Raw genomic sequence first — 24,459 nt, 5'->3', positions numbered from 1 at the left:
TCGGACAGTCTGTCGTATAATGGGCATAACTCTTTGCACAGATGTCCGTTTGAGGCCCATAATATACCGTTGGAAAGCTATTTCAAAGGGCTACAACTTTCATCAAGGAATGTTTCCCAAATTCCAAAATAATAATGGGGTTATGGTCGTTGTAAGTAAGACCATCTATAAACTCACTTGCGAACATGCCCCTTAGAGTGGTTTTCAACTTTGTTTTGCCCAAAGACTCTTCTCATGTCTTGATTGGGTTTCAAACACCATTTATACACTACTAAAATTGGGTTCATTATACCCCCCATCTTATAAGACAAATCTTAACCCGAATGCACGAGGTGTTACAATATCTCCCCCTTGGGATCATTCGTCCTCGAATGATGGGTCTTGGTTAAGAATATGGCTGGACATGGCTTGACTATTTGAACGTGAAGGAAACATGACATGCAACATGGAGACTGAACTAACATGACATAATTACATGGAATCGTGAATACTGAGACATGAACATGGGCACTGGATAGCTGACATGAGCGTGGAACATGAGACATAGCATGACATGGGGCATGGAAACTGACATGACATAGTTTCATGAAAGCGTCAGTGCCTAAACATGGACATGAGTAGCGAATACATGAACTTGAGCGTGAAACGTGAGGCATGAATACATAAGGGAAATTATAACTCTTCTCCAAAATGTCATTAAGCCATCATTATGTCGATACTCGTAATTCTTGCCCGACACGCAACATATACCTTGCTTTCCTTAACAACTTTCGTCTCCTACCTCAAATGTCTTTGAAATCTCATTTGGAATCATTAAATATTACTTCTTACTCGTCAACATGTCGTATACGTCATACCCTTCGTGGGTCTATTCGCTTTATGCTAACGGAGAAATTTCCTAGGTATAACATTCTCTCTCTCTCTGTTGGAACATTCGTCCTCAAATGTTAATATTCGGGATTCTACAAAAATTTCGCCAGAGTTTCCCCTGTAATATGGCACTACCAACCTGTCACAACAGCCCATAATATCATTGCCTCACAGGGCTACATCATAATAGCACTACAAATTGGCCACACACGACCAAAAACATGAAAAGAAAGCTTACATACCTCAAAATCTTGGGCTTCATCATAAATCTCTTCTGCGGGCTGAAACAAGTATGGTACATGGATTTCATATCCTCCTCGGCTTCCCATGTAGCTTCCTTAACTTTCTAACTCCTCCACAGGACTTTCACTGAGGCTACTTCCTTAGTTCTCAACTTGCGAACTTGACGATCAAGAATGGCTACGGGGATCTCCTCATAGGTGAGGCCATCCTTATCTATTAGAGTATTAGCAGGAACAACCAACGATGGGTCTCCTACACACTTCCTCAACATGGATACATGAAACACTGGGTGTACAGCGGCCAAATCTTGTGGCAACTCAAGTTCATAAGCTACTAGTCCGATCTTTCGTAGAATTTTGTAAGGTCCAATATATATCTGAGGCTGAGTTTTCCTTTCTTGCCAAATCTCATGACACCCTTCATGGGTGAGACTTTAAGGAACACCCAATCATCTATTGAAAATTTTAAGTCCCTTCGCCTCACATCTGTGTAAGACTTCTGGTGACTCTGAGCCGTTTTCAAACGCTCCTGTATTAACTTAACTTTCTCTATAACCTGGTAACCCAAATCTGATCTTAACAACTCTGCTTCGAATCAACCAATTGGTGATCTACACCTTTTGCTTAAAAGGGTTTCCAACAGTGTTATCCCAATACTAGCATGGTAGTTATTTTTGTAAGTAAACTCAATAAGAGGCAGGTGGTCATCCCAATTACCATTGAAATCAAGGACACATGGTTACTAAACTGAATGAATAGATGACTACTAAACTGCTGAGATACTAAATTGAATGTCTATTGAACTGACTGAAGACTGGCTGACTGAATACTGAGCTAACTGAATACTGGGCTGGCATGAATACGTGAGTACTGGACTGATACCTGAGTACTAAGCTGACATAAATATCTGAGTATTGAACTAACATGAATATCATAACATGAGATCTGAATAGCGTATCTGTCTGACCATTTGTCTGAGGATGAAAAGTTGTGCTAAGGTTCACCTCCGTACCCAAATCCTTTCTGAAATGATTTTTAGAAGTTCGCTGTGAACTGAGCACCAAAATCTAAAATAATGGACACTAAGGTCCCATACAATCCGGAAATTTCATTAACATATGACTTGGCATAATCTTCTTGTTCAATCTGTGGTCTTAGCTGGCAAGAAGTGCGCTGACTTCGTAAGTCTGTCCACAATTACCCAAATTAACTCATGCCTCCTAGTTGAACGAGGTAGACCTGATACAAAGCCCATATTGATCATTTCTCATTTCCAGACAGGAATCCCAACATTCTGAGCCAAGCCACCAGGCCTCTGGTGTTCGGCTTTCACCTGCTGACAATTCGGGCACTTAGCTACAAAATCTGCCACATCCTTCTTCATATCGTTCCACCAGTAAATCTCCTTGATATCATGATACACCTTAGTGGAACCTGGGTAAATGGAATACCTAGAGTTGTGAGCTTCTAACATGATTCGCTCTCTGAGCCCATCAACATCTGGAACGCATAATCTGCTTCGATATCTCAAGGTACCATTATCTCCCTCCTGTTCAAAAGCTAAGGCTTTCTATTCGTGAATCCCCTCTTTCATCTGCAGCAAGTAGGAATCACCAAACTACTTCTCTCTAACTTCAATGACCGAGCAGGAATGCCATGTTCTGGGCAATAACTCCACCCACTTCGGAGTCTGAAAGTCGAATTCCTAGCATTGGAGAAGTAGTGAAATTCTTTCACCTTAGTTCTCTTGTCTGCCTAAATCATGAGTTGTACTTCCCATACTTGATTTTTTTTTTTTTTTTTTTGAGATACTTCCTAAAATACTCATAGTACAGTTGTACGCTAAGTCTTTTACAAGCACCTTAGAGATTAGAGTCTTGTGCAATGGCACTACCCTTATGACACATAACTGGGCATGATCTCATAGCTTTTCTGTGATCGCGTAATCTATAGTAATTGAACTTTACACGTTTCGTTCGATGATCATTCTACTCACTTCGGGTTTCCTCTAAGATGAGGCATACTCCTTATGGAGACTATCTCATTATGCCAACTTAACTGAATTGAGGTTCTTCATATCTCATACTAACCCTTCGGGTCTCCAATTATCTCACTGGACTTACTGGCGATTTATGCATCTCCCCCTTAGACTAAGGCTAACATCTTATACTTACAAATTATTCCCTTTTGATGGGATCAAATTAACTTTCCTTATCTTCTGTAATTCCTTTGTAATCTACAACACTGACGACTCTTTCGGCTTAGCTGGTTTCTTCTTCCACTAATCACTCTTCTCTGAACTTAACTTAAGCCCTTGGTTTATAACACACATTCGGATGTATCCGAACTATCACCCACTCAAGGTGTTCATCTGAATAGGAAATCAAATTATATTTCTCAAGGTCAGCCGTACTCGTAACTTAGTCAAATCTTATCATTACTGTTGATATAACTTTTCCAGATATATTACGAACTTATATCTTATTCTCCTTCTATTTCTAGGAAAAATTTGGCAGAGTTTCCTCTGTATTTCTTACTATCCCAAAACCTGCACGCAGAAAATACCAACAATGCCTCACAAGGCCAACATATATACATATATCATATCATATCGTAGCCACACAGGGCTCCCAATTTCGACAACAGTATAGAAATGATGAACTTACCTCATATGTCCAACTCAAACTGTACCTGTTACACTTTCCTGTTTATTTTCCCTTTCAATCTTTAACTGCAGATGGAGTGGGTCCTGATGACTTCCGGTAGAAAACCGTCTACCACCACTCCCTTGACATCCTCCATGATTTACCTTTTTCCTGTTGACTTAGCTCCTTCTCTAATTTCTCTGATATCCTCTCCCTGTTGTATTCCATTCTCCTTTCTTAAGAACATCATTATCATTCAACATACCATTCATTCCACTACACCCTTCTCGGGCAACTTACATTGTATTCCATTTTCAATAGCATTTGAAGTCTCATTCGTTACCAGTAAGTACTGCACAATTGTACCCCCTATGGGTAAACATCCTTACTTGGACCTTGAATTTTCTGTTCATCTCCTGCGCATTCGAAACGTACGTAATTCGAGAGGAAGAGAAGTTTCTTATTGCTCTAAGCTTCATGGCACGATCTAGAGCAGATAGAAATGAGACAATCCTGAATGTCTTGGTGGTCAACTGTTTATATGTGTGGCGCGCACACACATATAAAAGTGACCCCACTGGACACGGTTTCATAGACTCCCTAAGACTCTTGAACCTAGGCTCTGATACCAAGTTTTGTCACGCCCCGAACCATGGCCTGGACGTAACACGGCACTCGGTGCCTGACTGCATGTGACCGAGCGAACCACATGGCTTGCTGAATCATCATGATACATAACATATGCGGAATATAACGTGAATTCATGATGAGCCTTTATAAAACATGTTAAGTCATAATACTTAATAAAATACTTGTTTAAACATGAGTGAGCCAAAATGGCTATACGACTCCAAATGTCTGACATGATATAACTGACTTGTCTAGTCTATGAAACCTCTATCATGAGTCTGACTGAAAAACATACTTACTGGGACAAGGCCCCCAGCATACCTTTAGATGCATAATTAATCATAAAACAAAAGTTAACTAAACCCCGAATGAGATGGGGCTCACCAATAAGCTGATACGAATGTTGTCCTACTGAGCAGATGTGTCGTCCTGTATATCAATACCTGCATCGTGAAATGCAGGCCCCCGGGCAATAAAAATGGGACGTCAGCACATTGAATGTACTGGTATGTAAAGCAACCGGAAGAAACAACATGGGACATGGAATAACATGATAAGAACTGAAACTGAAAACTTGGACATAAACATGAGCATGAGCATGAGCATGAGTACATATATATATATATAACATGAGTAAAACATGATAAGTGGGGAGAGCATTTCATAAACCGACAACATGATATCACCACGTGGATACGTGGAGTCTGGTACCTCGCCGGACCAGCAGAGCCCCTATACCTTGCCAGGGTATAAGGTAATAACGTACCTGATGGAACCATTCAGTGTGAAATTAAGGTATCGTCCTAACTGGGCGGAGCGATCCTTGTCCTATGGTGGCTACATAGTTTCAGGCTATCTGAGCCTTCTCGGTAATTCGTGCAACTCCCAAAAACATGAACATAATATAATTGGCTAAGAAGCCCATGATTTTCGTGAATTAACTTGTAATCATGATTCCACGAAATAACTTGTAACATGGTTTCGTGAATTAACTGGTACTTGTCTTGTAATCATGATTTCACGAAATAACTTGTAAACATGGTTTCATGAAATAATCTTGTAAAATAGTTTCATAAGATAACTTGTCATAATCTTGCAAACATGTTCTTGATTCATGAGTAATAAGAATATTTCGAAATCATATATATAATTGATTTGAAAACATGCTTGTAACTTGCTAGATAAAATCATAAAGTTTCATATGAACGTAATGAGAACACATGAGGAGGAATTCATGATTCATGGATTAAGCTGGGATTCCTAATATCAATAATGGAAGATTAGGAATACAATAACGAACATAGATACGAAATTCGTGTACATACATACATAATTACGGGCTACCAATATGTTGGATTTAATGCCCTAGGATTTGAACTTCATAGATTTTTACGAAACGGATCATGGGGAAGAACGTAGAGATTCCCACATGTGGATGGAAGTTCTACATACCTTAACTTCCCGCTTTTGAGCGTATCACAATGTTCTTCAATCCCTTCAACTTCAATCTATAGCAATACAAGTCATAGGGATTCTATATTAGCAACAATATCCATGTTTTGTTCATCTAAGCATTTTATCAAACACTTAGTGGGCATGAAGCTCTATGACCCTCATTAATGGTGTTTTCTTCACCAAATCCCCATTCTTTTACTTCTAGCCAAATCTACAATCTCAATTAGGTGTAATTAACATCATTCTTCATCACACATATGAATCCAACAATCCCACATCAACAATCCAAAAACCCTAGCATAGTTCATATAATTCTCTTTATCAAACCCATTTACTATTCTCCCAAGAACTTATCAACACTTTAATCATCATGAAATATCATAAAACTTACCTTGGTTATTGTAGGAATAAGCCTTGAGTTGAAATACTTCACTTGAACAAAACCCTAGTTCCACCTTCTATAGAATTTCTTGACTTGAATGGATTTGATGTGTTTCTCACACTTAGTTTTGGTGGATTGATGAAGTGGATCTTTTGTTTCACTTGCATTCTTGCATATGAAGTGTTTGGATGGCTCTAGAGAACCCTTGAGTCGTGTAGGAGAAATGGGAATGAAAAAAAATGGGTTTGGGTCTCTTATTAACATCTTAAAATCTGACCCATCGGGCAATTCTACGCCCATTTTTACGTTCCGTATAATGGTTTTACGGACCGTATAACTCACCGTAAAACCATTTCAGTGATTTGGACATTCTGTGCTCATTTTACGGTGGTCTGAGTCAATTTTACGGACCGTATAATTGTTTTACGGACCGTATAATTGAACCGTAAAATTGCCCAGCAAAATATGGTTTTCTGTGACCATTTTACGCTAGCTTGAGTCAATTTTACGGACCGTATAATTGTTTTACGGACCGTAAAATTGAACCGTAAAACTGACCCTCAAAATATCATTCTCTGTGACCATTTGACGGACCGTATAAATATTTTACGGACCGTCAAAATGTTTTACGGACCGTCAAATGGTCCGTCAAAATTCTTCTGCTCGGACAGTCTGTCGTATAATGGGCATAACTCTTTGCACAGATGTCCGTTTGAGGCCCATAATATACCGTTGGAAAGCTATTTCAAAGGGCTACAACTTTCATCAAGGAATGTTTCCCAAATTCCAAAATAATAATGGGGTTATGGTCGTTGTAAGTAAGACCATCTATAAACTCACTTGCGAACATGCCCCTTAGAGTGGTTTTCAACTTTGTTTTGCCCAAAGACTCTTCTCATGTCTTGATTGGGTTTCAAACACCATTTATACACTACTAAAATTGGGTTCATTATACCCCCCATCTTATAAGACAAATCTTAACCCGAATGCACGAGGTGTTACACTACACTTTTGAATCTCTTCCAGCAAATTTTGAACCAGAGAACCTTGTTGCGCTCAAAATGACTTTTAGTTCTCTTGTTCAACTTTGTAAGGAGCCAAAGGTATTTGTTGATCTATCTCAATAACAGAGTTCTAGGTCTTGAAAACAGAGTATCTCAATAACAGAGTTCTAGGTCTTGAAAACAGAGTTATCTTTTAATGAAATAAGAAAAAAATTAATACTGACGTTTCTATTCTTTTGCTTTTCATAAGCAGGAATTTGACAAGTTGACAATCCTCAATTTAAGTTTTTCTGAGAGTTTACTCAGCACGCCCAATTTTTCAGATATCCCACATCTGCGGAGAGTTGTCCTGAAAGGTTGTGTTAGCTTGGTAAAGGTTCATCCATCCATAGGAAATCTTGGTCACTACCCAGTGTAATCCCACAATAGTGGGGTCTGGGGAGGGTAAGATGTACGCAGCCTTACCCCTACCTGGGTAGGGAGGCTGTTTCCGATTGACCCTCAGCAACCCTCCTCCTTTATCCGGGCTTGGGACCGGCAATGTGAGCGAGCTCACACAGGCGGAGTTTTTCTGGACATGGGCTTGGTAAAGGTTGATCCATCCATAGGGAATCTTAAAAAGCTTATTTTTCTGGACATGGAAAACTGCAAAAATGTTGAGTTGTTATCAAGTAGTATTCAGATGGAATCTCTTGAAAGCTTTAACCTCTCTGGTTGTGAGAAACTAGAAACATTTCAAGAAATAAGGGGGAAAATGGACTTGCTATCAGAGCTCCTTTTAGGCCGTACCGCAATAGGGGAGCTGCCCTCATCAATAGGACGGCTAAATGGTGTCAGCTTGCTTGATTTGCATTCATGTAAGAACCTTGTAACACTCCCAACCAATGTTTCTGAGATGAGAAAGCTAAGAATTTTGAATCTTAAAGGCTGCTCAAAACTTGAAATCTTTCCAGAGAGCCTAGTTGATCTACAACAGCTGGAGGAGCTCTATGCTGGCAACACAGCCATTCTTCAACTACCAGATTCTATTCGAAACTTCAGCAAACTTGAAGTCCTGTCACTAAGAAGAGGAAATAAGTGCCAATTCTCTGGGAGTTTGATACTCCCATCTTCATTTGGTGATTTGCACACGTTGAGAAGCTTAGATCTCAGTGGTTGTTGTTTATCTGGTGATGAAGTTAATGCTCTTATACTCTTGCCCTATTTATTGGAATTAAACCTGTAGAAATAAGTTTACTTCTTTACCTGACGGCATCAGTCGGCTTTGTCGACTTCAATATCTCAACATAACATGCTGTCAGAAACTGAAAGGACTTCCCAAACTTCCTTCAAGTATAGAGGAATTATATGCAGATGATTTTCTGGCCAAACAAAGTACTAAAGAGCTACAGATGTATCTGAGATTGAATTTGGTCTCCTTCACCAGTTATAGATTTGATCAACCATCTTATAAAGAAAAGAGCAGTGGAAGCTCAGTTTTGGATGAGATCTTCTGTTTGTTTCTCTCAAACAATATGGATGATGTGCTCATCCCTTCCCTTAACTCTGATCACCGTGTAAGTTGCTCTATTGTCTTTCCTGGAGCTGCAATTCCCACGTGGTTTAAACATCAAAGTACTAAGCAAACGATCTCGTTTGAACTGCCCAAGGATTGGTACAATGATGAGTTTGAGGGCTTTGCTATATGCTGTGTGACCCTCATGGGAGCAGGTTTCTTTGATCCTGATTCGGGGCTGTCAGGGAAGTATGACTATACATTCATCAAAGCCAAATTGATACACAATAATACAGTGCTAGAGAAAGAATGTAAAGTGGGCACGGTATCCAGAACTTATGGCTGGTGTGTTTGCTTTACCTGCATACCATTGTATTCTTCGCTGCAGGCATCTGGCGCAGCAGACGTTAAGAACCTTAACCAGTATCGCCTATTTGAGGCATCTATCCCGGGGCGCATTGTGAGACAATGGGGAGTTCAGTTGATCTACAAGGGTAATAGCCAATTTTATCGTAATCGCCGCAGTCTACAGAGGTTGATTGGAATTCAATCAAACTTTGCTGCATTATGAAGCCTGTCAGTAAGTAGCTCTGTGTTGGATCATGACGGGAACTACTAAGGAAAACTATCGGAGGCTGTTATTATCAATGTAAAATATCATTGGGATTATTGTACAATGAGGGACAGAAAGATACGATAGGAAAACAACTTTTTGAAGAAGGATAATGTGAATTATAAAAATCCATGAAGACAGACTAGACTTAACTGAGGGATATGGTAATTATTCAATTTAATTTCTCAATTATTTCATTATCGGGCTTTAGAACTGGACCACCAGATGCCATTCTAAGCCTAGACACCTTTTTCATCACAAACTCAGTAATGAGCACATCATCATCGTCATTATTACCTTTATCAGCACCTATCTTTCCTGGATAGGTTGTAGGCCCGGCTCTATGGGTAGGCAAATAAGGCATTTGCCTCAGGCCTCCAATTTTGGGGGGCCCCAAATTTTACCCCAAATAAATTATGTGTTAATTTCTCCTTAAAGAAGATTAATTATTTATGATTAAAAAAAGTACAATATTTTTAGAAATTTATATTATTTTGTTCTCTTTAAAATTTTTTGAATAGAAGAAATTAAAAAAACGTTGTTTTGCCTTCTTACATTCTTTCCGCAAGCACTCACATTATTTTATTCTATTTAACTCTTTGCATACTCTCTTTCACTCATAGTATTATTTTATTCTCTTTAACTCTTTTTGTACTCTCTTTCTTCAAATCTCTGATAAATTAGAGTAAGATAAGTTAGAGTAATGCTTTGTCATAAATAAGAGCCAATAGTCGAAAAGTATTGAGCAAAGTGTATTGCAATTTGTTTTTTTTTTTTTTGAGGTTGTCAAGTATTGTAGCAAGCATATGATCAAAGTGGGTATATCAAGTTATCAACTTCTTGAATTAGATTCTATCGTTCTAATCCTATTATTTTTATCTAAAATTTGTCAACTTAATGCTTATAGAATTATGTTAACAATTCCTTTAATGATTTCCTTAGTGGAAGGATGTTTTTTAACGTTGGATTTCATAATATCTTGCCTAAAATTAACAATTGAAAAAAAATCAAAGAAATCGATTATAACAATTATTAAGTAATAATTTAGCAGCTAAAAAAATTTAGCAAAAATAAATTTCAAATAAAGTATGTATGAAGTTTGTTTAGGTTTTAGGCCTCTAATTAAGGCCTCGCCTTAGGCGTCCAATTATGTTGAGCTGCCCTGATAGGTTGAGTAGCCTGTTCTATTGGAATATCCTTTTATAATGTTAGACCAAGTTCAACAACTTGTTCTATGGGCACATGGGTGTCAGTTGTTGGTGAATCTCCCTGAGCATCAACGGAGGGTTCAAGATTTTGATCCGATTCAGTTGCCTTTGCATCACTCTCACCAAAACTTTCCAGTAACCCAGCCACTACTTCTTCTACAGATTTTGCAGTTTCCACCGGTTCATCTACCACCTCTGTCTTGTCACCAACACCAGTGAAACTTACTCTGGCTTCTGCATCATGTACCCCAGCAGGTGAATGTACTTCAGTTGCGGGTTTTCCCCCTCACTGTGTGCTCCACCAATATTTTCCTCTACTTTGTCTTTTTCAACCACTAATTCCTCAATAGATCTTACTACATGAGCTACCCCTGTCTCCTCTATTACTGCAACTTTTGTAACAATAATTTAATATATCTGTTCGAGAGGACCTGTATCGTATATTCCTTTTAACTCTGACATTTTGCAAGTCAGGCTTCGAGTCTCTTCTCCCTGTACTTCAAGTAGATCACTAGCGTTTCAAGAACATTGGAATGGTCAGAGAAGGATACTAGAGATGGGTCGAATTGGGAGTTATCAGAGCGAATTGGTCCATCTATGTGACATGCTTTTGCTTTGGTTCTCCTAGGATTTTGGATTTGTGGGTTAGAGGTTGAAACTGTACTTGCGGGTATTTCTTTGTTGATAATTAAGGCATAATTGGGTTCGAAATTATAAATGGTGGTGGTGATAGGGTTGAAAGTGGTTGAAGAAGTGGTTTGGGGCTTTTGAGGAGTAGCGGAGGTTGTTGCTTGTTGTTCCATTGGAGAATAGAATGAGGGTGTGGATTTTACAGTAGAGATAATATGATGATGCGAGACTTTTGAGGATGGAAGGTAAAACAAGAAGCGGTTTTCAATGGTAGGGAAAAAAACGGGTGATTGGATATGAATAGGTTGCTTGTTTCAAGGTATTTTAGAACATGTATGAGTATTGGGAAGTGATTTGACTTGATGCTTGCATGGTTTCAAAAGAGAGTCGTCATTGTGAAGGGCTCTTTTGGAATAATGACAGTTGTACACTTTCTTCCTGTGTACTTTTAAATTCAGACTTGAAGACAGGATAAAAGATGCAATTTTTTTCATGATTTCCATATTTATTTAAAACACGAGGATGGTGTACATACCTTTCTTTGATAAGCCTTTCAGCAATCTCAACATGCAGCCCAATTTCTGTGACATTCAATATTCATTAGATCTTATGAGATAAATATCTATCATGGGAAATACATGTAGCATTACCTAAATAGGATAATCTTCCCTGTCTCTACCATCAAACCAGTCTGATAGCCATATAATCGCTCTATTAAATGAACTACCATATCCGTTCTCTCCACTTCAATCTCCCTTTCAATCTCTTCTTTTACCATTACGCAAAATTTTAAAATAGTGTCACCAGCTCAACTCTCTTGTAATGGTATTAGTGTCCGAGCTACCCTTTTTCTCAGGTGAGCAGATATGTATGTTATCCATTGACAGTGGTTTAGTCCAATAGTATTGAGTATACAATTGAGACACATCAATATTTAAGGATCCATTGAATTTGATATTTTGAGTTAGGGACTAAATATAAACTTTTTTTTTTCAAAAAAAAAAAAAAAAAAAAAAAAAGAGGGGGCAACTAATAAGAAAAGTGAATGTAAAATAGACAGAGAAGAAGTGGGGGAAAATGATACCAAATTTTTATACACTACTTTCTTTAAATGTTCCTGGAGATTTTCCATTTCTTGTACATCTCGTTCTTTTCCCTCCTGGACTGTTAATCCCAAAGAATTCACCTCTTTTTTTTTTTTTTTTGGCGGATCACCAGAACTCCAACACAACTCATGGCTTCCAAATATGAATCCTTCAGAAAATGGAAATATGATGCTTTCTTGAGTTTTAGAGGGGAAGATACCCGCAATAACTTTGTCGCTCATCTTTACAAATGTTTAGAAGACAGAAGAAACAAGACATTCAAGGACGATGAGAAACTTCAAAGAGGAAAATTCATTTCAGCAGAGCTCTCGGAAGCCATTGAGGAGTCAAGAACTGCCATTATCATCTTCTCTGAGAACTATGCTTCATCCAAATGGTGCTTGGAGGAGCTCGCGAAGATCATGGAGTGCATAAACAAGAAGGGTCAGGAAGCCATCCCAGTCTTCTATAAGGTTGAGCCATCAGATGTACGCATGTAGAGAAATAGCTTTGCTAAAGCACTGGCCAAGCACGAGGCAGATCTCAAGGGTACTGATTTGGAGAAGTTGCAGAGGTGGAAGGACGCTCTACGTGACGCAGCCATTATATCAGGATGGGATGTTCGCAAAACTGCCAATGGGTGAGTAGTAGCTCCATAGAATCCTTGAGTCTGATTCAATTTTCACGAGACCTGTTCATTTTTTTTCAATTATGCTGTTTGAACTGTCAATTTCTGGATTTTACCTTTTTAAATAAAATAAACTAACTTTTCAAGAATATGATGAAAGATTAATGGATCAGTTAATTTCTTTAATTTCTGATTAGTAAAAACATAAAAAATCAATTCCATATACTCTTGACTTTTTTCCTTGATAATTAAAACTCTGATTTTAATGACAATACTTCAAGATCTTTTATCTAATTTAAAATATAAAAGATTAAATTACCTCATGTGGGTAGAATTCAGCTGGATGTATTATTAAAGTTGCTGGACTACAACACACTTTAACACACTTTAGGTGAACCCCCAAACAGGTTGGGGTGGGTTGGAATCTAAGGTAAGAGAAAAGATGACACAGGGAGCACCATTTTTGCTAGATAACTTTTTTATGAGATCGCTTGTGAATTTGAAGGTCTTGTTTCCTTTGACATGTTAAATAGTTATAAAGAAGCATTGGGCGTAATATAGGCACCACTTTTGGCTTCTTTAGAGTTTATTATGTTTGACTACCCCTTATTGTGCTTTTACTTGGCGGAATGAAGCAAAATGTATTGGCCAGATTATAAACAATAATTTTCCAAATATGCACTGCACAATTTCAGCTACCGAAAAGCATTTAGTGGGAATCGAAGCTCGAATTGGTGGAGTGGAGTCGCTGTTGGGAGTTGGATCAGGCGGTGTTCGTTTTCTCGGAATCTGGGGCATGGGTGGCGTGGGGAAGACAACTATTGCTAGAAAACTTTATGACAAGATTTCTCATCAGTTTCAGAGGTCTTGTTTTCTTGAAAAAGTTCGAGATGAATCAAAGATGAATGGGCTGAAGCACTTGCAGAGAACACTCCTTTCAAGAATCTCAAATGGTAAATCAGTTGAAATACAAGGTGTTTTTGAAGGAGCGAGCAGGATTAAAGATAATCTTTGTCTCGGGAATGTCTTAATTGTTTTTGATGACGTGGATGATGAGCACCAATTGGAGAATTTAGTTGGAATGCCTGACTGGTATGCTGATGGTAGTAGAATCATTATAACAACTAGAGACAGTGATTTACTTTGTGAAAACAGCCAATTATATCCTGTCTCTGAATTGTCTAAGCAGGAGGCTCTTGAACTTTTTAGTTTGCATGCCTTTCAGAAACGATCGCCGGATATAGAGTTTCTCAATCTCTCCAAGTCCGTAGTAGATTATGCTAAAGGCTTACCCTTAGCTCTTAAGGTCCTGGGAAGTTTTCTCTACAAACGAGGTGTAACTGAGTGGAGAAGTACTTTAGATAGACTCAAAGACACTGGGAACAAAGATGTTATTGAGCAGCTCCGCCTGAGTCTAGATGGATTGACCCCCAAAGACAAGAATATATTTCTTGATGTTGCTTGTTTCTTTAGAGGAAAAAGGGAAGATTATGTGATAGAAATACTAAAAAGTTTTGGTTTGAATCCAGAGATAGGAATAGCTGTCCTTGCTAAAAGATCACTTTTATATATTTCAGAAGGAAGGATTGAGATGCATGATTTGATAGAACAAATGGGTCAACAAGTGGCACGTGATGGTGAACAGGACATGCCATGGAATCACACTAGACTATGGCATGAAAAAGATATAAAAACTGTTTTTTCTATAAATCAGGTACATATATCCTCTAATGGTAGAGAATATGGAGATTTTTCCATTTTCTGTTTGCGTTGTTTGGATTTCACAAAAAGTAGACATCCTGTTATAACATATTTTCTTAGTTCTTTCCAGTGTTTAGGCGCAAATATACCCTTGTAACTTTGCATATGCACTTTCGGACTGCTTTGCAGCATACATGTCTCACATAGTCATCTACATGAACAGGTTAATCACATATTCAGTTTTCATAGACTTACTCAGCACCTTTGGAATATGTAAATTGGAGTAGTTTACTCAGTATACATTTACGAGAGTTCTAGTTTTAATTATGATTACCTGCAGAATCTTGTGCTCCTATTATTTCTTATATTGCTTCTTATATGTTAGCTCGGTTTCTTCATTTTAGCTGAAGTACAGATCACTGATTTTTGTCCTCTCAAAAAAATTATTTTATTCTAAGTTTACTTTCTAATCAAATGTTTTAATGTTTTTGTAAGTTCTCTTCTCCTAAAAATAATTTGACTGATGGCATAGGGTACTATTTGAGAAGAACATTTTTCTTGTAAAAGAGTTTCTAGCGAAGTTTACTCCTTCTTACAGAAGAGTTTATGAGGAAATACATGTTGGAACTTGATATCTGAATTTCAAGAATTAGAAAGTACTCTATTTTAGATAATAATGATGGAAACTATTGTTTGGTAGGTTACAATTTTAGCTTTGCTTTCTTTGTAGGTTTAATTGAAGACGTCATAAAATCAATTCTTAAATGCTTCACTGTATGGTAGGAACTTCTTGCATGAGAATGTAATGCAGATTTAATCAATTCATGATTTTTTTTTATTGAACTTCTAATTGGAAGGCAGATATAAATATTATACCGTTAATTTTATTATTTTCCTAGCCCCATTATGCTCTATTAAGTACAGCCAAAGAAATAAAAATAAAAATAAAGATATAGAGTAAGATTTGTATGTTAAAGGAGAATAGGGTCTGAGGACCCACAGAATTTTATAGATGAAATGCTGAGAACTTTGTGAGTGATGTATGCTTTAGACACCGAGTCAGTAGAGTTAGCTTCCTACAGATTACGGGATGTGGCTGTGTAGTGGTATAATGCTTGGATGTCCTCCAGAGGGGCTAATGCACCCTGACCCGTGCGGCAGGAGTTTGTAGATGCCTTTCTTCGACATTACTTGCCACCAGAGATTCGCTGGGCGAGAGTAGACAGATTTTTTACTCTTACGCAGGGAAACTTTTCTGGTTTAGTCGAGTTACTTTATTTTAATCTTTTCTTTCAGAGGGCAGAGTCAGTTAGAGGTATAGCTGTACCAACTGGCTTAGACCGACATATATGCAAGTTTAGCAAAGCTTTCAGAAACATGCCTTGTCTTAGGTTACTCATGGTCAAAGGGGAGGAAGTCCGACGGCATGATCCTATTGCTGAACCTATTAAGCATCTGCCCAGTAGCTTGATATGGCTTGATTGGAGATACTACACTTTTGAATCTCTTCCAGCAAATTTTGAACCAGAGAACCTTGTTGCGCTCAAAATGACTTTTAGTTCTCTTGTTCAACTTTGTAAGGAGCCAAAGGTATTTGTTGATCTATCTCAATAACAGAGTTCTAGGTCTTGAAAACAGAGTATCTCAATAACAGAGTTCTAGGTCTTGAAAACAGAGTTATCTTTTAATGAAATAAGAAAAAAATTAATACTGACGTTTCTATTCTTTTGCTTTTCATAAGCAGGAATTTGACAAGTTGACAATCCTCAATTTAAGTTTTTCTGAGAGTTTACTCAGCACGCCCAATTTTTCAGATATCCCACATCTGCGGAGAGTTGTCCTGAAAGGTTGTGTTAGCTTGGTAAAGGTTCATCCATCCATAGGAAATCTTGGTCACTACCCAGTGTAATCCCACAATAGTGGGGTCTGGGGAGGGTAAGATGTACGCAGCCTTACCCCTACCTGGGTAGGGAGGCTGTTTCCGATTGACCCTCAGCAACCCTCCTCCTTTATCCGGGCTTGGGACCGGCAATGTGAGCGAGCTCACACAGGCGGAGTTTTTCTGGACATGGGCTTGGTAAAGGTTGATCCATCCATAGGGAATCTTAAAAAGCTTATTTTTCTGGACATGGAAAACTGCAAAAATGTTGAGTTGTTATCAAGTAGTATTCAGATGGAATCTCTTGAAAGCTTTAACCTCTCTGGTTGTGAGAAACTAGAAACATTTCAAGAAATAAGGGGGAAAATGGACTTGCTATCAGAGCTCCTTTTAGGCCGTACCGCAATAGGGGAGCTGCCCTCATCAATAGGACGGCTAAATGGTGTCAGCTTGCTTGATTTGCATTCATGTAAGAACCTTGTAACACTCCCAACCAATGTTTCTGAGATGAGAAAGCTAAGAATTTTGAATCTTAAAGGCTGCTCAAAACTTGAAATCTTTCCAGAGAGCCTAGTTGATCTACAACAGCTGGAGGAGCTCTATGCTGGCAACACAGCCATTCTTCAACTACCAGATTCTATTCGAAACTTCAGCAAACTTGAAGTCCTGTCACTAAGAAGAGGAAATAAGTGCCAATTCTCTGGGAGTTTGATACTCCCATCTTCATTTGGTGATTTGCACACATTGAGAAGCTTAGATCTCAGTGGTTGTTGTTTATCTGGTGATGAAGTTAATGCTCTTATACTCTTGCCCTATTTATTGGAATTAAACCTGAGTAGAAATAAGTTTACTTCTTTACCTGACGGCATCAGTCGGCTTTGTCGACTTCAATATCTCAACATAACATGCTGTCAGAAACTGAAAGGACTTCCCAAACTTCCTTCAAGTATAGAGGAATTATATGCAGATGATTTTCTGGCCAAACAAAGTACTAAAGAGCTACAGATGTATCTGAGATTGAATTTGGTCTCCTTCACCAGTTATAGATTTGATCAACCATCTTATAAAGAAAAGAGCAGTGGAAGCTCAGTTTTGGATGAGATCTTCTGTTTGTTTCTCTCAAACAATATGGATGATGTGCTCATCCCTTCCCTTAACTCTGATCACCGTGTAAGTTGCTCTATTGTCTTTCCTGGAGCTGCAATTCCCACGTGGTTTAAACATCAAAGTACTAAGCAAACGATCTCGTTTGAACTGCCCAAGGATTGGTACAATGATGAGTTTGAGGGCTTTGCTATATGCTGTGTGACCCTCATGGGAGCAGGTTTCTTTGATCCTGATTCGGGGCTGTCAGGGAAGTATGACTATACATTCATCAAAGCCAAATTGATACACAATAATACAGTGCTAGAGAAAGAATGTAAAGTGGGCACGGTATCCAGAACTTATGGCTGGTGTGTTTGCTTTACCTGCATACCATTGTATTCTTCGCTGCAGGCATCTGGCGCAGCAGACGTTAAGAACCTTAACCAGTATCGCCTATTTGAGGCATCTATCCCGGGGCGCATTGTGAGACAATGGGGAGTTCAGTTGATCTACAAGGGTAATAGCCAATTTTATCGTAATCGCCGCAGTCTACAGAGGTTGATTGGAATTCAATCAAACTTTGCTGCATTATGAAGCCTGTCAGTAAGTAGCTCTGTGTTGGATCATGACGGGAACTACTAAGGAAAACTATCGGAGGCTGTTATTATCAATGTAAAATATCATTGGGATTATTGTACAATGAGGGACAGAAAGATACGATAGGAAAACAACTTTTTGAAGAAGGATAATGTGAATTATAAAAATCCATGAAGACAGACTAGACTTAACTGAGGGATATGGTAATTATTCAATTTAATTTCTTCCTTTTGCTATGGATAAGTGTCTCTTAATCCCTGTTTGAGGATGTTTGAAAAGTTAACCCTAATCGTATTTCTTTTTATATGTTGATTCTGAATATTCAGTGTTCTTTCGAAAATACATGGAATAACGTAGCTTTTTGTTTTTCCATCGGACATGGAATTAATATTTAAGTAAGAAAATCCATTACACATCAAAATCATCCCTCCCAACAGTCAGTGGCGGAGCCAGGATTTTCACTAAGGAAGTTCAAAATATAAAAAAGTAAACATATGAAGATATTAAACAGGGTTTAACGTCTACTATATATACATTAAAAATAATTTTAATCATGTATAAAGTGTTTTTTTCCGCCGAAGGGGTTCGCAACCCCCTCGCCCCTGTGTGGCTCCGGCCCTTGCCAACAGTTATGCTTAAATACTTAAACTCAACGCAAAATTTTCGGGAAGCACACCTTTATTTTTAACTGGCCGAGAGTGAAAATATGGGTGTGTTTGGTTCTGAGTTCATACCAGATTCATGCGTATCTACACTGATAATTCAAAAGTCAATCCCAATCTCTGAGTTAACAATGGTAAGTATGGATGGATTTTGCTATGGAGTTAAAAGAGAGACACAACATCCTTATCTTATAGAGAGGATACACAAGTATGGAGGAAATTATTTTTCAAAATGTTTTTCAATGTTCTCATGTTTGATTAGTTTAAATTTTTGGAAAACATTTTTTTATAGGAGTGATACAACATCCACAATAACAATGAATATTTCAAAAATGGAGGAGTTCGCCATTAATTTTAATATACTTGTGGCCCCGGAAGTGAGTCAATATCACCATCATATACAATGGGGTGCCATAAAATAAACCTAGTCTAGATAATTGTTTTGCAAAGTACAATCATTTTGGAGATTTATTTTTGGTATATGTAGCTAAGGAGTAGTGTTTTCCACTGCAATCAAAATATCAACATTAAGTCTCCAACCCTTGACATGAGAGTCAAGTCTTTGGTACCTTGGAAGCAATATATTATACACACAATACACCCAAGGAAAAGTTAGAATCGAGATAAAGACTTATTAATCCACATACCTATAAATAACTAGCCAAAATCTGCATCCTCCTCATCCCAACACTTTCAAGGACTCTATTGAAATTCTCATCATCTATCAATACCCAGACATTTCATTAATGGCTTTCAATTCCATAATCATTGTGTTCCCAGCATTCGGCTTCATATTGTTATGCATGGCTTTGCTTGCAGTATGCTGCTACTTAAAAAAGAAGAAGAGCAAGAGAGTATTGGTTGAAGAAACAGAAGTGAAGCACACCGATGAGAATATGAGAGTTAAGGAAAACATTGCTACAGGCCCCAATGATCGACCGGAGAGCTTTGTGGTATCAGTAGAGGAAGATATGCATGTAGATGACGACGTTATTCGGAAAAAGGAAGAGTTAAAAGCTCAAAACATGCATGCTAAATCTTCAGAAACAACCCCTTCTGCTCTTGAAGCTAGACACTCTTCTTAATTCTTCCACTTGTTTTAGGATCAAGTCATGATTTTCATCTAAAAATAAAGAAAAAACATGCGATAAATTATAACGTCAAATGATGATTTTCTTTGATTTCGGGTCAATTTGTTTCTTGTATACGAATAGGATATATATTAACTATTGTTGGATATTTGGGTTTGAAACGTGGGTCGCCCATGTGGACTGACCCGATCCATTTGTAATTGGATAGTTTGGAGAAGTTACTTGGGAAATTAAAAAGAGGTTACCCCATCATATCACTTTAGCACTACTATATACTTGCATGGGGGATGTGATTAAAAGTACGGAAAAGGGTCAAACATACATCTGTACTATCAGAAAAGGGTTAAATATACCTCTCGTTATACTTTGAGTCTAAATATACCTTTTCGTTATACTGTGGGTTCAAATATACCCTTCTTTTATACTTTGAGTCCACATATACCCTTCCTCCGTTAAAATTGTTCAAAGTGGACATGAGATATGACGTGTCACTGACAACTCGGAGAGATGGACACCACATGACATGCCACCTCACCACCCCAACCCATTTAATTACCCCCTCTCTTCCCCTTCTTCTTCCACCACTACCATCTTCTCCCCTCCACAACCTTTTTGCTACCATTAGCACCACCACTTTTACAGGTTGCAAGTAAACTTGGCTTTCTTTCTTTCTTCTATATTTTTCGATGCAACTTTCTTTCTGATCTTAATTTTGTGATTGTTTTTCATACTTGTAATCGTCAAGAACTTCTTTAATTGCTCAACTGAAGTTACTTCCTCGAATTTGCCACGCACTGCAACATCAAATAAGTCGTAAATTATTTTAGAACTTGGAATATTGATCACTGCATAAAATCATGACTAGTCCAAACTAACTTTATACATTAGTCTAACGCTAATTAGTACTATAGGACAAGAGCTTTATAGTACCTTTTTGCCATCTCAAGAATACAATGATAACAGTTAAGTTTAGAACCGAACTTTAAGTTTAGGACCTTAAAAAGTGATGGTGTGGTGGTGCTAATGGTTGCAAAGGTTGTGCAGGGGAGGAGATGGTAGTGGTGGAAAAAGAAGGGGAAGAGAGGGGTAATTAAATGGGTTGGGGTGGTGAGGTGGCATGCCATGTGATGTCCACCTCACCGAATTGTCAGTGTCACGTCATATCTCATGTCCACCTTGGACAATTTTAACGGAGGAAGGGTATATTTGGACTCAAAGTATAAAAGAAGGGTATATTTAAACCTAAAGTATAACAGAAAGGGTATATTTGGACTAAAAGTATAACGAGGGGTATATTTAACCCTTTTCTGATAGTACAAGGGTATATTTGACCCTTTTTCGTTAAAAGTAACTTCTCCTTTAAAAAAAAAAAAAACCTTCTCCTTAAGAAAAAGAACATTGTTTTTTTTTGGGTACAGAGAAAATTCTCCTTTTATTCTCCAATGATCACACAAAGTAAAAGATATTTAGTTCGTGGTATATTAACTTTGTTTTCTAGTGAATCAAAGTTTGACTTAGGGCAATTATATTGGTGGTGAGTTCAACGATCGTCCGCTGCACTAAAAGGTACACAATGTTGTTCTTGCCTCGTGATTTATTCTAACAATGGTATCAGAGCCAGATTTAAATATGTGCTTCCTAGTCGATGCTTTCCTTTGGAAAGACTGCCACGAAAAACGCAGTTTATGATAGTTTGGATTTTTTTTGTTTTTGTTTATTTTGACGTGAATGCGAAGTCTAAGGTTAAAAGGAAAAAGAAATTGAAAACAAGCATTTTTGTTTCCTGATTCAAGCCGTTTTATATTAGATTAATGGCTGTGAGAACCTTTATTCGGTGGTTGTTGCTACATGAGAACATTCTTTCGAAAATATGGCATATAATCCAATTATCCCACGGGAAGATTGAAAACCGTGTTGCCGTCAAAATTGTCTATGTCATTGATTCACTGCTAGGGGTGTTCATGGTTCGGTTTGGGTCGGTTATTGATTAAAACCATAACCAAACCAATTTAGTCGGTTTTTAAATGTCTAAAACCATAACCAAACCAAATAAAATAATAACCACCGGTTTGGTTATTGTCGATTTGGTTCGGTTTGGTTGGATTTTTCGGTTTATGACTAGCAACCATGAGACTTATCAGTAAACATTAAAAAGTTGAACAAAACATGTCTTTTTTTTTTGTTCAAACGATATCTTTTATTTATAGTTTAAGGTGGAACATACATCATAGAAACATTTTCACTATTAGTGATCATGTCGTACTCAAGTTACCCAAAGTTGCTAAACTATTACATATAAAGCTAAAAACTAACTAAGTAGTGGTTGCACCATTTTTGCCATCTTAATATACATACCTAGAAATAAAGTAGAGCATAGGAGCTTTTAGTTGTTGTTACAAACATACATATTAATTAAACATAAAGACTATCTAAAATTAAAATGAAAATATGTGAAATAAAAAAACTTGGTGTAATGATCCCAAACTTTGGGGCAGTACTTGCATTTTGCCCTCAATTCTCCCATTTTATTAAAAAAAAACTTTCGGTAATGATCCCAAACTTCAGATGTTTTTCTATCATTATCCCCCAGGCTAGGGTCTCGACTACATGGAGTTGTTCTTTTCTGCTTTTTAGGAGGATTATCCACGGAAGAAGTATTAGGACATTACCATGTGCTTGAGTTGCAGCAAATGCTGATGTTACCGAAGTATCTTCTATAGGAACCTCCAAATCTACAACCTCTGTCCTTTTCATATGAAAAATATTAGAAGTTTAGGACTCATTCAGACAAGAAAAAAAGAAAGGTATAAATTCGAATAAAGAAGAAGAAACAACCTAAAATCAAATGGCTGACAAAGAAAAGCTAAAAATTTAAGTTAAAGACATTAGACTCTAACGTGAGCTTCTGTTAGTAGGTTTACACTTAACACTTAAAGAGTTAAAAGACTTAAAGACATGGGCTTGAACGTATTCTTAAAAACACGGCCCTTAAACAATCATGTGAAATAAGTAGACCAGAAATCAAATTAATGATTAAAAGGTATAAAATATTTATAATTATTTATGAAAAACTAATATTATACATATAAATAATTATAAAATTTATGTATATACTTTGTCGGTTTGGTTCGGTTATTTATTCGGTTATTTTTTAATATAACCATAACCAAACCAAATATTATCGGTTTTTAAAATTTAAAACCAAATCAAACCAAACCAAACCAAATGTCGGTTTTTTTATTCGGTTTGGTTAAATTTTCGGTTTGGTTTTGGTTTTAACCAAAACCGTGAACAGCCCTATTCACTGCCATATATACTTGGAGTCCGCAACTTAAATGACCTAGTTTTTGTGCTTTTGGACCAAAATAACCCATAAAAAAAGTTACAAAAGTACTAATTAGTGTGCAAAAGGCATTTAATAAACGCCCCACCATCTTCCACACCCGATCGGTCCCCCACCAATTTTAAAAAAAAAACCGCCATTAACAAGAAAAGGCCGAGGTCCTACCTTCCAAACACGTCATTTTCGTGTTATTTTTTTAACCCAAAAGTCAATATTCTTGGTATATTCAAGTCAAGGAACAAGTTTCGAAGCTTGAATTTCAGAATAAAGCGGCGTAGAGCTCGATTTCAAAAACTCAAAAACAACCTTTAATCTAAGTATTTTACAATGAATTTTCTATTACATTGTTAAGTATATTATTATCCTAAGCATGATTAATGTTTAATAGTTGCGGATTTCGAAAAAAAATATTACGCCAAAAAACAGAGCGCGATAGGGTTGTCCAGTGAGTTTTTTTTTTTTAAAAAAAATTATTTGGTAATTGTTTGATTAGCTAATTGTTAATTATTTGTTAATGGTATGTTAATCTTTAATTATTTGTTAATTGTTGATTAGCTAATTGTTAGTTATTTGATAATGATATGTTAATCTTTATTTTTTGTTAATGATTTGTTAATTGTTTGATTATAGGAAAATTTACTAATCTCCTAATAATATCTTTATTTGTTAATTTATTTATTTGTAAAATTGTTTAATCCATGTTAATTATTAATGTGCTAATTAGTTATCTAATTTTATGTGTTAATCTAATTATATTTGCTAATTAGTTATCTAATTTTATGTGCTAATTAGTTATCCAATTTTATGTGTTAATGTGCTAATTAGTGGTCTAATTAATTATCAATTGTTAATTAGAAATAGTTAAACCTTAATATCCTTAATGTTATATTTGTTAGTTAATTGTAGTTAATCCTCAGTTTAGGATTGAACATCCTTAATTTAAGATTAAAAATATCATTAATATAATATTAGTTAGTTAATTGCAGTTAGTATAATAATTAATTAATAATTATTAATTCCCAAATTTAGATAGTTAATATAATTTCCCGTTAAAGAATTAGTTAGTTAGTATAATTTTTCGATAAAGGATTAGATAATTAATATTACATGTTAATGATTAATTAAAAATTATTAAGACAGATACGACACTTCCATGGATCTCAACCCTCTTCATCTAGGGCACTTTGATGCATCAATACTTTATCTACAGGTT

At 37.0% G+C, this 24,459-nt stretch overlaps 2 protein-coding genes across 2 annotated transcripts; both read left to right on the top strand.

Annotated features, from left to right (window-relative positions):
• Positions 1 to 7,210: 7,210 nt before the first annotated feature.
• LOC132615654 (disease resistance protein RPV1-like) lies at positions 7,211 to 9,472 on the top strand. Its single transcript, XM_060330272.1, has 3 exons — positions 7,211 to 7,327; positions 7,482 to 7,604; positions 7,821 to 9,472. The coding sequence occupies exons 1-3, from the start codon at positions 7,211 to 7,213 to the stop codon at positions 8,451 to 8,453; spliced, it is 873 nt and encodes a 290-aa protein (XP_060186255.1). The 3' UTR covers positions 8,454 to 9,472.
• Positions 9,473 to 12,231: 2,759 nt separating this feature from the next.
• Positions 12,232 to 18,325, top strand: LOC132641846 (TMV resistance protein N-like). Its single transcript, XM_060358941.1, has 5 exons — positions 12,232 to 12,899; positions 13,583 to 14,601; positions 15,885 to 16,178; positions 16,333 to 16,455; positions 16,672 to 18,325. The coding sequence occupies exons 1-5, from the start codon at positions 12,746 to 12,748 to the stop codon at positions 18,145 to 18,147; spliced, it is 3,066 nt and encodes a 1,021-aa protein (XP_060214924.1). The 5' UTR covers positions 12,232 to 12,745; the 3' UTR covers positions 18,148 to 18,325.
• Positions 18,326 to 24,459: the final 6,134 nt, after the last annotated feature.

Source organism: Lycium barbarum, chromosome 1 (genome assembly GCF_019175385.1).
Source record: "Lycium barbarum isolate Lr01 chromosome 1, ASM1917538v2, whole genome shotgun sequence".
NCBI lineage: Eukaryota > Viridiplantae > Streptophyta > Magnoliopsida > Solanales > Solanaceae > Lycium > Lycium barbarum.
The sequence above is the reverse complement of the archived record's forward strand: the minus strand, read 5'-3'. Positions and strand labels throughout refer to the sequence as shown.

Coding starts and splice junctions, on each gene's coding strand:
- LOC132615654 (XM_060330272.1), top strand. CDS start 7,211: ATGCACGAGGTGTTACACTACACTTTTGAATCTCTTCCAGCAAATTTT. Junction 7,328..7,481: donor AACTTTGTAAGGAGCCAAAG/GTATTTGTTGAT, acceptor TTTCATAAGCAG/GAATTTGACAAGTTGACAAT. Junction 7,605..7,820: donor GTTGTGTTAGCTTGGTAAAG/GTTCATCCATCC, acceptor GGCTTGGTAAAG/GTTGATCCATCCATAGGGAA.
- LOC132641846 (XM_060358941.1), top strand. CDS start 12,746: ATGTACGCATGTAGAGAAATAGCTTTGCTAAAGCACTGGCCAAGCACG. Junction 16,179..16,332: donor AACTTTGTAAGGAGCCAAAG/GTATTTGTTGAT, acceptor TTTCATAAGCAG/GAATTTGACAAGTTGACAAT. Junction 16,456..16,671: donor GTTGTGTTAGCTTGGTAAAG/GTTCATCCATCC, acceptor GGCTTGGTAAAG/GTTGATCCATCCATAGGGAA.